This window comes from Balaenoptera acutorostrata, chromosome 7 (genome assembly GCF_949987535.1).
Source record: "Balaenoptera acutorostrata chromosome 7, mBalAcu1.1, whole genome shotgun sequence".
Classification (NCBI taxonomy): domain Eukaryota; kingdom Metazoa; phylum Chordata; class Mammalia; order Artiodactyla; family Balaenopteridae; genus Balaenoptera; species Balaenoptera acutorostrata.
The window spans coordinates 44077978-44091844 of NC_080070.1; the positions used below are offsets into that span (position 1 = coordinate 44077978).

The window sequence follows — 13867 nt, forward strand, 5'->3', positions numbered from 1 at the left end:
ATAGTGAGAGGCCCGCGCACCGCGATGAAGAGTGGCCCCCGCTTGCCGCAACTAGAGAAAGCCTTCGCACAGAAACGAAGACCCAACACAACCAAAAATAAATAAATTAATTAAAAAAAAAAAAAAGAACCCTTGAGAGACTGAATATACATATGGACAATGACCAGACTGTATATAAAAATGGAACTCTGAACCACAACCTGAAGTAACCAGCTCAGGAAGCCAACCTACTATCTGTAGCAACCAGTCCAGAAAGCCAAACAATAACTGCTGTCGTGATCTGCCCCAAATAGGCAGCCCTTGATTAATAACTGACAGCTTCCCTTATTAATAACTGACTCTGCTTCCAACTTAGGACCAAACAGAGAAAGACAAATATGCAATGCTAACCAATCACATAGGATGCTGTACTTCTGGATAGTCTGCCTACTGCTTCCCATGCCAACAGTTTCCAATCAGGGCACACCTGCAGTCTTTTCTTTCTTTTTTTTTTTTTGCGTTACAAAGCTTTCCCACTCCTCTGCCTACCTTTGAGTCCTGCCAACACAAATGATACTGACTGACTTCCTTGCTATAGTAGGCACTAAATAAACAACCATTGCTTTTTTTCATTTAGGTGATTTTTTTTTAATTTCCACAATTTTAATATGTCCTAATTTTTAGTAAATGTTAAATATTTTTCAAAATAAATAATTACTTGTTATACCTCAAAGGTACTTTTAGTAAATTCCAAAGAGCAGGAATCCTTCTAAAAATATTCTCTGACTGCAAGGCAATACAATTAAATGTGAATTACAAAATGTTAAAGAAAAATAAAGTCACCTGGAAATTAAAGATAAAAATAACCACAAACTACTAAATAGTTATTTAGTAGTGAAAGAGGAAATTAAAAATTCAACACTAAAATATTTGGAAAATAAAAACAATAAGAATTATCTCATAAAATTTATGAATTCAGAAAAAAATCCATAGTCTTAAGCATTTTCATTATGAAAGGAAAGAATTACAAGTAATGTCATCAAGATGGCAACATAGATCATTCCTGACTTCAGTCCCCCTCACAAGAAGACCGACTAGCAAGTGTCCATAGACAAGACATGATTGTGAAAATGCTAGAACACAGGGGTGAGGTGAAACAACCCCCTGGACCACAGAGACCAAGAAGGACCACGTTAGAAGGGTAATTTGAAGAACTATACTCTGACAGCATCATCCTTCCCCCAGGCAGGCACAAGGCCACACTGAGAGGGCCCTACTGGGCCTACAACTTCTCCAGTGGGGAAAAAATATCCCAAAGTGAGCATCCACTTCCCCCAATGTTGCAGGATGCTTCCCAGGATGCCCTCTCTGGTCTCAACTCACAAGAATCACTGGGGAAATCTGCAGGGCTTGACCACTGTGGATCAGAAACAAGCAGAGAAGAAGGGTGGAGCTTATAGCAACCAGTGCTCAGATCTTGGCAGATGACATTTCTCTTCACACAGGCACCAGAGCAAAGATCACAGATGGTGACCCCATTTGGCTAGGGAGCTTAGTTGGTATTTTTGCCTGATTTGGATTGCAGGCTATAAAATCAACATACAAAAGTCAGCTGCATTTCGATGCACTAACAATTATCTGAAAAAGAAATAAAGGAAACAATCCCATTTTCAATAGCATCCAAAACAATAAAATACTTATTAATAAATTTAATGAAGGAGGTGAAAGATCTGCACACAGAAAATTGTAAGATACTGATTAAAGAAATTGAAGAAGACACAAATAAATGGAAAGATACCCCCTGTTCATGGATTGGAAGATTTAATATGTCCATAATACCCAAAACAATCTATAGATTCAATGCAATCCCTGTCAAGATTTCAATGGCATTTTGCCACAGAAATAGAAAAAAATTCCTAAAATTCATATCAAACCACAAAAGACCTCAAATACCCAAAGAAATTCTGAGAAAGAAGAACAAAACTGGAGGCATTACACGTTCTGGTTTCAAAATATACTACAAAGCTGTAATAATCAAAACAGTATGGTACTGGCATAAATATAGACACATAGACCAATGAAACAGAATTGAGAGACCAGAAATAAACCCATGCATATACAGTCAACTAATAGTTGACTGTAGGGAGCCAAGAATACTCAATGGATAAAAGATAATTTCTTCAATAAGTGTGCTGGGAAAACTGGATATTCACATACAAAAGAATGAAACTGGACCCCCTATCTTACACTGCTCACAAAGATTAATTTGAAGTGGATTAAAGAAAAATGTAAGACCTTGAAGCCATCAAACTCCTAGAGGAATACATAGGGAAAAACTCCTCGATATTGTTCTTGGCAATGATTTTATGGATATGACACCCAAAGCATAGGTAACAAAAGCAAAATAACCAGGCAGGAATATGTCACACTAAAATGCTTATGCATAAAAAAAGAAATGATCAACAAAATGAAAAGGCAACATATGGAATGGGAGAAAATATTTGCAAACAATATATCTGATAAGGGGTTAATATCCAAAATATATAAGAAACTCATACAACTCAATAGCCAAAATAGAAATAATCCATTTAAATTATGGGCATAGAACATAGACATTTTTCCAAAGAAAATATTCAAATGGCCAACAGGTACAAGAAAAGATACTCAACATCACTAATCATCAGGGAAACGCAAATCAAAACCACAAAGAGTTATCACCACAAATGTTAGAATGGCTATTATCAGAAAGACAAGAGGTAAGTGTTGGTGAGGATGTGGAGAAAAGGGGACTTTTGTACATTTTTGGTGGGAATGTAAATTGGTGTAGCCACTATGGAAAACAGTATGGAGTTTCCTTAAGAAATTTAAAACTCCCATATGATCCAGCAATTTCACTCCTGTGTATATATATCCAAAGGAAATAAAATCTCTATCTTCAAAGTATCTGCACCTCCATGTTTATGGCAGCATTATATACAATAACCAAAACATGGAAACAACCTAAGTTTTCATCAGTGGATGAATGGATAAAGAATACATGGTATAGGGCTCCTCTGGTGGCACAGTGGTTAAGAATCTGTCTGCCAATGCAGGGAACACAGGTTCGAGCCCTGGTCCAGGAAGATCCCACATGCCGCGGAGCAACTAAACCCGAGTGCCACAGCTACTGAAGCCCGCACGCCTAGAGCCCATGCTCCACAACAAGAGAAGCCAACTCCGTGAGAATCCTGCGCCCTGCAACAAACAGTAGACCCCACTCGCCGCAATTAGAGAAAGCCCACACACAGCAACAAAGACCCGACGCAGGCAAAAATAAATAAATTTATATAAAAAAAGAATACATGGTACACATACACAATGGAATATTATTCAACCATAAAAAGAAAGAGATCCTCCCATCTGTGACAACATAAATGAATCTTGAGGGCATTATGAAATGTCAGAGAAAGACAAATGCTATATGTGGAATCTAAAAAAAAAAAAAAAAAAAAAAGAACTCATAGAAACAGAGGACAGATTGGTGGTTGCCAGAGGTGGGGATTGGGGGAAATGGGTGAAGATGATCAAAGGGAACAAATTTCTCGTTATAAGAAGAATAAGTTCTGGGGGTGTAATGTACAACATGGTGACTGTCATTAACAATACTGTATTGTATATTTGAAAGTTGCTTAGAGAGTAGATTTTAAAAGTTCTTAACATACTCCCCTCCCCCGCCAAACACAAATTGTAACTATGTGAGGTGATGGATGCTAACTGAACTTATTGCAATAGGTACATACAGCATATCATTACTTTGTACATATTAAGCTTATACATAGTCTATGTCAACTTTATCTCAATAAAGCTGAAAAAATATTTAAAAAATGAATGAGCAGAATTAAAATAAATAAATGAACTGAGTATGCAACTCAAAACCCCAGGGAAAAAGTGAGTGAAATTAGCATTGGAAGTGGTAGTGAACTCCATGGATGGCCTTGAATACCTCAGTCTTCCTGGTCTCACCTCCCTTGCTGAACCTCTCAATTTTCTCTGCTGTCAGATAATTAACAGGAAGGCTTTGAGGGTGGCACATACCTTCGTTTATTAGTAAATTGCTCTCCAGAAAGTGCTTTGAGGCAAAGCTAATTTCCACCAATGTGAGAAGATTTGGTCCTATCAGAAGAAGGACGTTATTTGAATATGTGCCAAAAAAATATATTTTCTGTCTTTCCTTGGTTGAACACTCAATGGGAGTTACTCTCATTAGCTCCCCTTCTTTATGGCATTTGAATAAAACAGACAAGTCAGTCTTGAAGATGATAAATGACTAATAAATTTTAATTGGCACTTTAGCTCGTAAAATATAAACAGTCATTAAATTCATCCAGTAGATTGTTAAAATGGAAGTGCTAAAAATGGCAGAATATGCCAAAATAGCAGCTTTAAGAACTTCTGGTTTCCTTCCGTTCTCAAGGCTAATCCTACAGTCAGAATTCCTATGGAAGATATAGAGAAGAATTAGGGATCAGAAGTGTGGAGAAGAGGGAAGTGAATTAAAATATACAGATGCAAAATAAAAACAATTCTTCAAATGTCTGGTAAATGATGTGTTCTTTGTTTTCACAAATACTAGTGCTGCTATAGTTACTGTAGGGGAAAGAAAGGCCAAATTAGGTGTGGCTTCTTCTCTGATACACTAGCTAGGGTGGAAGAAAATGCTCCTTTTAAAAATGAGCAAATTAGACTTGAGTAGGTACAGATAGAACATTTACAGGTGAACAAAGAGAATCCGTGTCCTCAAGGAACTGGTCATGATTCTATAACTATTGCAAGCCAATAGGGCTTTTGTTTTCAGGGTCCTTTTTAAACAAGACTCAGTGTGGATCTGTGTTGGTAGCTTGTAGAGCATTTGTCCCATGACATTTTTCATCATCTTTTAATCCTGGATGACCTAACAGGACATTGGCCAGTTTGAAGCTCACAAAAGTGTCTTCTTTTGATGCAGTAAGTTCATGTCTATAAATTTTCTTAAATAAATAATAAAGAATGCTCACAAGATTTAATTGTGAGAATATTCATTGCAGAATTGCTAATAATAGCCAAAAACTGGGTTGGGGGGAAGGTTATGTGAATAGTCAACAATAGGAGTTTATCTACTTAATGGGGCAGTCATCCAATGGGTCACTGCAGTGTTTGGACAACATGCGAAGTGCTGGCCTTCCAAGACATGAGGTCTGAAGAAGAAAACATGGCACTCTGGAGGAAGCACCTTCAAAGCAGTCAAATGGGTAGTCAAACAGAGATTCATTGTCTAAACTTCTCAATTCTCAATGGAAACTGAAATACGGAAGACAAGCTATGCCAGAGACTGCTACTTATCTCTGTTCTCTCATTCTTCCTTAGGAAAAGAAGCTTGATTTTATTCTGGCCAATGGGTTAAAAATGAACAAACAAAAACATTTACCAGCTTTTCTTCAGTTAGAGATAACAAATGAGATGCAAGCAAAAATTAATGAGTGGGAGTTCTAGGAATGCCAGTTAAGAGGACACATAGCTGGCATGAGCCCCTCTTGTCCTTCCTCCTCTCGTCCTTTCTGTTAGACTAGAATCTGGGGATGATGGTAGGAGTTCTAGCAGCCATCTTGAGCCAAGAGCCATCCATACCATGAGGTGACCTTGAGTATGAAAGTCCTTTAATGGAGTAAAAATATACAGGAGGCTGAGGCCCCAGTGATAAGAAAATAAAATATGAGCCCTGGACCGTCTACCTCCAGAATTCTTTACATAGATGAAAATAAATCCTTGTAAACTTAAGCCACATTATCTGGATTTTATAGATGTGCAGCTGAATCTAACTCCAATTGATTCACCTACTAAATGGAAATCAAAATGTTCCTTAAAGAATCACTCAAGGATACCAGCCTGTAAGTAGGAAGCTGCTCTTAGGAGGTGAGTCATGATGGAAAATATTATTTAATGAAGGGCATTAATATTGCCTTACCCAGTAATAACTGTTAACGCTTATTTTTCTCTATCAGAAGAGCCAAGAATAATGTCTCTGAATTTAATTTTCCAAATATGTGTGTCACTGATGATGTCAGTTGAATCTGATGATTCAAGAATATGTTTATGTGAAAAAATTTGGTCATCCTATAAAACAACATTGGAGAGTCAAAGACACAACTGGTTGTAGCTGAAAGTTTTAAAAATATATAATATTCAATTTTAATATATTTGCTTTGGTATAATGCAATCTCCCTCTGTTGCCAGAAACATTTGACAAAGTCTTTTAAACATAGAAAGTTATGTTTCTGTGGATGATTTTAAAGAATATAAAAGAAAGGGGAGGTGAGGGCCTTGTTAGGGTCAGTATGGCTTAAAAAAAAAAAAAAAAAGACTAGGGAAGGTGAGATGCCTGTAAAAGAGAGCAAAGGTTCAGCAGAGTTAGCAAGTAAGAACCAGAAGTGATGACTAAAAATATAAACTCCAGAAAATTTGAAGAAATCTTGGGGAGGCCATTAGCATAGGATAGGGGACTCAAATCAAGTTTATGTAAATCTGAAAGAATAGGATCCTTCAGCTGATACCAGAGTAACCTTTTTATACATACTGAAGACTCAGATATGTATTCTCAAATCCCTTACTACAGGATCTGAGATCGTGGTGAAATGTGTATGAAGGAAATTTTAACACCTTAAATAAGAAGTTAGCCTAATCTCAGACTCTAGGCAAACCTTCTCTCTCCAAAAATTCTTTAGTTGAAATGCTCCTGATCTGACCCCTTGAGTTTTTCCAGAGGGAATTAACAAATTAATTTATCTAGACTATCTAGACTATCCAGAACATTCATGAGAAATTAAGCCCAGGTTAACACAGCAGACTATGGATTTGACTAGAACACGCAACTCTTCTTTTTGACAGTAGATGGTGAAATTTCAGTTGTTCATTTATTATTATTCTTGACAGTACTTTAAATTCTAAGCTGATATCCTTACCACCTCTAAATTCTTACACTCTAGGAGAACACATAGTTTTGTAGAATGTGGGTTACAACACTGTAATTGAAAAAATATGGTGAAAGAAAGTTATTATACCCTCATCCAAGAATTTTGCATTTACTCGATAATCCTAATTACCCTTTACTCTATTTTCTGGGATATATTCTTTAAGCTCATAAGACGGTATGATATGGTAATATCACCTTAGTGAACCATGGAGGCTGCTGTGTATAGGGAAAGTAGAACGCTTTGGTAGCACTGATAATGATATTTTCAAGTTTGTTGTATAAGGAGTTATTTTTATAATGGAATCTTATAAATATTTAAATATGTTAAATTTGCTGGAAGAAAAATTCAAATTTGAGTTTTATATCCCTATAGAAATTTCTCCCAAATTTGCGGTTGCATTTTGGACTGATAATACACCAATTCTATTGGTAAAATAATTGAAAGTGAGGAGCCGTTGGAATTCTGCACACACTGCAGTTATGTACCTGTGATGGCCAGCTGAGTCACAAAGAAGGTCATTCTCGACTTCCTCTTCCTTCTCCGTGTAGAGAACAGCACGATGGCATTTCCAACAATGGTGAAAACAAAGAGGACCCACAGAGTTATCAACTGCTCAGTCTGTGAGAAACAAAGCAACACAAAACTGGTGTATCAGTGAGGACCAGGGTACTTTACAGAATGGAAGGCTCAGGCTTTGGTGTTGAAATGTCTTCCTTCTGGTCTCCTATCCCCACCTGTCAAAGCTCTACTCTCAAGAGAACAAAGACACAGTGGTCCTTATTTATACTGGCAGCAGTGTAAATTGATGCAACCTTTAAAAAGATCCATTTGGAAATACATGTCAAGAGACAAAAATGTATACACAGTATTCTTGCCAAGCAATTTTAAGCCTATGTGAAAGAATTCTAAGTTTGAAAAAGACCACTACAATCACAAAGATGTGCATATTTATTGTAAGAAGAAATTGGAAATTGTTGAAAGATAATAGGATAGTTAAGTAAATAAAACACTTCAATTCAGTGAACTATTATGTAGCTATTAACAATGACAGCATGAAGATTATGTGGCAACATTAAAAATGCTTATAATATAATGGTAAATTGAAAAACATAATAAAATTGTATGTTGGGTGTGATTACAACTCTGCAAAATTATACATGTAGGGAAAAGACTGAAGTATACTAAAATGTTAAGAGTGGTTATTTTAGGGTAGTGTGATTATGGGTTATCTTACTATTTCTCCTTTGACAGGATTGTATAATATAGTAATATTAAAGTTCCACCGAATAATGTATAATTAGTAAAGATGAAAAAAGCAGGAATGCTACTCATTTAAAACGTCAAGTTCTTCATAAAAAGTTTTCCACTCTTCCTTCAAATGGAACTTTGCATCTACCTAAAGTCCATAGCCCAGAATAAGCAGAACCCCGGGGCAACGGGATGGGTTGGACATAAGGACGGGGTGGGCTGAGCTGTGGGTGAGGAACAGGAAGCCAAGGGGATCCAGAGGCAAGTCGGAGATCAGAAGCCAAGAGACTTCAGCACAAAAGGTCTGGGCAGAGTCCTGGTAAGAAGGCACACGTCTAAGACTGGGATGAGAAGTGCTTCTCCTGTTTGGAGAAGATGGTAAGAAGAGCCTGAAGAAACCCCTTGTGATGGTAAAATTGTATGTGTCAACCTGGCCAGGCTAGAGGACCCAGCTGTTTGGTCAAACCCTAGTGTAAGGTGGTTGTTGTGAAGGTATTTTATAGATGTGATCGACATCTACAATCACTCGACTTTAAATAAAGCAGATTACCCTCCCTAATATGGGTGGACTTCAACCAATGAGTTGAAAGCCTTGAGAGCAAAAGCCGAGGCTTCCCAGAGAAGAAGGAATGCTTCCTCAAGAATTCCTTGTGGAACATAGAGATCAAGCCTAAGTTTCCAGCCTGCTATATCCTTTAAGGATTTCAGACTTGCCAGTCCCCACAATCACGTGTACAAATTCCTTAAAATAAGTCCCTCTCTCTCTTTCTCTCTCTCAATAAAATATGTTATCTATCTATCATCTATCTATTTATCTATCTATCTATCTATCTATCTATCATCTATCTTCCTATTGGTCCTGTTTTCTGTGGAGAACCCTGCCTGACACACTCCCTGAGAATCTTGAGGCATCACGGCAGCACTTCTTACATACTAAATTAATTTTAAATTATACAATAACAGCCAAATAAATTCTTCTATAATAATTCAGATAAAGCTCAAATCCCCTTTGTCCACCACTTTCCATCTTGATCAACTCTTTCCATCTTGATCAACCCGTCTTGCAGAAGGTAAATATCCTTTTGATTACATTGTATATCCTTCCTAGCCTTTGAAAAATACGTCATAAGCATGCACACACACACACACATCCATAGCAAATAAATATCAAGCTGATATTAAGGTTCTCCATCTCACATTTACAGATGGGTCCTGAGGCCCTGGTGGAGGTCAGGGCCTTGGAGCCACAGACGGTGGAAGTTAGGGAGGGTGGGCCTTGTGGTGGTGCCGGGGGACGGGTGGGTGCACAGCTGGAGTGGGAGGACCGCAGGGTGGATGACCTCTGCTGCTTTGAAGGGCACAGGTGGCGGATACTTCACCTCCAGCATGCTTACATCATCTCCCATTTGGAGAGCAGAGTCTTTGCTCAGTGCCAGGCCTCCTGCTTTTTCTCTGGTCCTTTTCTATCTAGAAGGGTCACATTTTTCTGGATGATTCAATTCTCTAGCAGCCTACATATGGGTGGCACTGAGAAAGCATCAGGAATGGAAACTAATTATTTTGAAAAGGGTTATTCTGAGTGGAGTGAGGGAAAGAGTTTTTGTAGGAGAATTCTGTTCTTTGAGATCGATGGACGACTGTGCTGTCAGGAGAAAATACAGCAGGGGAAGCCTTGATGTACCAGACTGATGTTCTCCATTCAGGATCTTGTGTGTAGGTGGTGGGACATAAATAAGTGGTTTGAACTTGGAGGACCTACTTTATAAAACTGTAGAGCAACTTGGGGACCAATGCAAGAAAATAGGTGGCTTGGAAATCTCTCTTAGCAGAAGGTCTCACGGACACTGTGATACTGATAGATGATACAGGGGATACATAAGGCATCTATGTCCCCAATATGGTTGTACTGTAGTGTGCTGCCAGGGAAGATGATGGCAGCCTGGGGGTGTTCATGGTTCAGAAAAGATCAAGGAGCCCTTGGAGCAGGTGATGTGACAGGTAGGGGCCTGCGAAGTCCTTTCCAGCCCTGCTGAGAATGCAAATGAGGGATTTTCCACGAATTTCTCCTATTTCTCTTAGGAAACCTTTTTCATCTGGAGAAGCGTTTTGATGCCTTAAAGTAATTTCTTGTTTTGAATTACAAAGCACTGTATCACATTCAGCAAATTTTCTCTGCTTGGGTAGTGGTGGAGGGTAGTTTATTTCCACAGTTTTCCAGTACTACGTCGATCTCTGTTGAACTCCTTCAGCCTCAGATGAAGAAGGAAGGGAAAAGTTAGAATGCTTGTGATGTCTCTTTGTCAGATCAGAAATCCAGCTCTCCATGGTGAATAGGGAGAGAGCAGTGTTGGGAAGCAGACAAAGGAAGAGGCCTGGCACTCTGCAGGGGACGGTGGAGTGTCGGGAAGGCAGTGAATACAGACTGTTTTCCTCACTGAGTCGCTTGTCTTCACCAGCACCATCCCCAGGCCTGCCCAGCTCCCGCATCCCTTTAGCTGGGAGAAAGCAGCTGGCGTGTGCGGCATTCAGCGAACGTCCCACAGAAATCTGCCCCAGACTCAGCCTCTGGGCTGAGCCTTCCTGTGGTGGGATTTCCTGGGGGCCGGCCCCCCCTCCCCGATTCTCCAGGGTGACTCTTACTGCACAGGAGACAGAGAGAGAGTGAATGAGTCTGCTGCCCTGTGCTCGGGCGTCTTACCTCCTCTACACCTTATAGAGATAACCTCCAATTTTCCAGCAGGTGGGCATCAACCTTCCCTATTTTCTACTTCTGACTCTGATTTTTTCCAACTAAAATTACACTCTGAAGCCCTTTTGGCTGAGAATTAGAAAGAGTAGGAGAGTTAATCAAGTGAAGCCAGGGTAATTGTGAACTAGAAGTCAATGCCTTTTCTAGAATACACCTCTCTTCATGCACCCCTTTCCTGACATAACTAGTGCCTTTGGTAAGCACAGTTAGGCCGCAGTTCCAGAAACGCAACACTGAACTGTGTAAATGATTTGCTTTTCACAAAGTGTGTTGGTGATTATGCTGCTTGCACCAAAAGTCAGATTTCCAGAAATCAAGTTTCTCTAATGGAGGAGCCCCCTGACCTCCCAGTGGGCATGGAACGGCTGCTTTCTTCATCTTTGGACTGCATGATCCCGGCCCAGGCATCCAATCTCTTCAAAGTAGGCTTGGGGATCAGAACCGCTCTGCTGGGAGCACAGAGTGACAAACACTGCAAACCAAATTATCCCGCTTAGATGTATCAGTGAATTGGAGGTCAAGTCCCAGGAGGGCTGGAGCAGTCAGTGCTGGCTCGGCTGAGCCTTTTCTTAGGAGCTTGCAGCAACTGTGCTTTGGGCTGGCTGTCCCAGGGTGCTCTGTGAACAGGTCAGGGTCTGTTCTCCTTGGGATTAGATGATGTGTATGGAGCAGGTTGAACAAATCCTGTGAAATCACGTCCACTCCTTCTGCTTTGGAGTTTTCTACTGAAAGACAATCTCAACCTTAAGTCACTGGCTCCAGGAAATTTCCAGATGAAAGAAGTTCCCTACTGTTGCTTTCCAAGAGCCATGTTTATTTATTTGTTAATTCATTCGGTATCAGTGAATTGTCTCTAGTATAAAGTGTTGGTACTACAAAGGAGACTAAAACATGTAGATTGTATAAATGATACCCAGCCAAAATTAAATCCTGTTTCATCAAGTTGTACAAAGGTCATTAAGTATGAAAACAATTGCATAGTTGTAGGATCATTTATTCATAGTATGCTTAAACCCATGCTTGCACATACACCTAAACACACACGCATCCCAGGGTAATATGTGGATTTGGAGAACTATGACAATAGGAATTGGGGAAACAAGTTTAGAGGCATTTGAGCATCACAGTCAAGTGAGCCATTTAGTAGAAAAGTGAGTAGGCATTCAAACCAGCCTGATTTGGAATCAGATTCTTTACTACTTGCTAGATGTGTGACATATCAGTAAGTGGTAACCTCTCTGAGCCTGTTTTCTCATTTATAAAATGAAGACAAAAATAAAATCTGTCTCAGGATACTTGTGATGGATAGATATGATGACAAAAATGGAGATTTCTAGCTCAGTGACTGATGCATAGTACACACAAAATAAAAATTGGTTTATCTCCTTTCTTAGTTTCATGGACTACATTTAGGTTTGAGTACTGATTTATAAATAACTCACTACTTTTTAAGAATGATGCTTGAATTTACCCTCTTCGTCCTATTTTCAGTTCCAGTCTGCTGAAATTTCACTTGAGCCTAACAGGCCTTCCACCTGCGCCTCTTCCCCACAGGTACGGATGGTATACCAACACCATTCTCAGAACCAGTATTTAAGAATATAGTTGGGGATTAAATGCCCCCTAGTGGTCATGTGAGGCAAAAATTCAAGCCAGATGCTCAATAGTGAGTAGAGGGAATAGGTGAATTTGGAATTTTTCAGTGACTAGAGACTGTTTTAAACTCAGTTAAATAGTTGTGGGATTATGACTAATTGGTTTTTAACCTCAAGTTACTGAGGTCACGCAGTGATGCCAGCTTCCTGCAGATCAGAAAATTACAACCTTGGTTTGAGAGGGATGAATTGCAGTGTTCTCTTGACGATGCTGGTGCTGCCATGGGGCTGGTACCTGGGATTTGACTCCATGCGATATGCTTCCAGAGCCAAAAAGATTTCCATGAGGCCAGGCATTAAGTCTGAGTCACCATTTTGGACTGGCATTTTATCTTCCCCTAGAAAGTGATTAATAAATATCTGATGGATGAATATATGGTTGATGACAAGGACAAGGGTACTTATAAGTATCATAAGAGGTTACTTGAAATGAAAATTATATCAGGAAATACAGGACATTTAGCTGTATGACTTGTTGAAACTAGATATGTCAGATTTGTCTGGAGAGGAAGTCATGATTTATTCAAATCCAAGGAATGATAATCCTCTTTTCCTTTGCAGTCCCGGAAACTGAAAACAAACAAAACAAAACAAAAACAAACAAAAAAACTCTAAGGTATCTTTAACAATCACAGAGTGAATAGGAACTAATGTTATTTGAGCGAATCACATTTTAATCTAGCACCTGACTGACTTAGTTTGTAATGCATAATAGGTACTCAGTAAATAGGTACTCATTGGTCAGGCTGCCAATCGTCACAGCCTGACTGATAAGATGACACTGTCCTCAATCTTATGGGTAAGGAATTAGGGCTCAGAGAAGTTGCCATCTAGGATACCTGGCTTCTAAGCGATGCAGCTGGAGTTTGAACATGGCTTTGCTTGCCTGAAAGTCCATGCCCTGCTTACTGTAGTGGCTTTCTGCTCGAATTTTAGGCCAGAGACGGTGAAGCTGCCTCATTTCTCTTCAATTTTCGAGTGGGAAACAGATCTTCATTTTCCTTCTGACCCAAACTTGTCTGAAGCTGGGTTTCTGGAGCTGAGTCGGTTTCATGACTGTCTTCCCCAGGACTGAGAGTAAGGTCAATGCTCAGTATGTGTTTGGGTGGATGGGCTCTGGAGTAATGTGTGGCTTCCACACAACAGAAGTTGTAAATATCACACAAGATGCAGCTGCATCCTCTGCCCCAGGGATCACAGGGCTTTCTCTACCCTTTACATTTGCATGTTTCATTTTATGGTTCTTGTTA

The 13867-nt window shown here is 39.4% G+C and overlaps 1 protein-coding gene across 3 annotated transcripts in view; it reads right to left on the bottom strand.

Moving 5' to 3' along the window:
• NPSR1 (neuropeptide S receptor 1) overlaps nucleotides 1–13867 on the bottom strand; it is a 137096-nt gene that overhangs the window by 100680 nt on the left and 22549 nt on the right. For all 3 annotated transcript variants that reach the window (XM_057550285.1, XM_057550284.1, XM_007183685.2), the window contains exon 2: nucleotides 7451–7583. In XM_057550285.1, the coding sequence (XP_057406268.1) occupies nucleotides 7451–7583 (133 nt within the window). The remainder of the gene's footprint in view (nucleotides 1–7450; nucleotides 7584–13867) is intronic.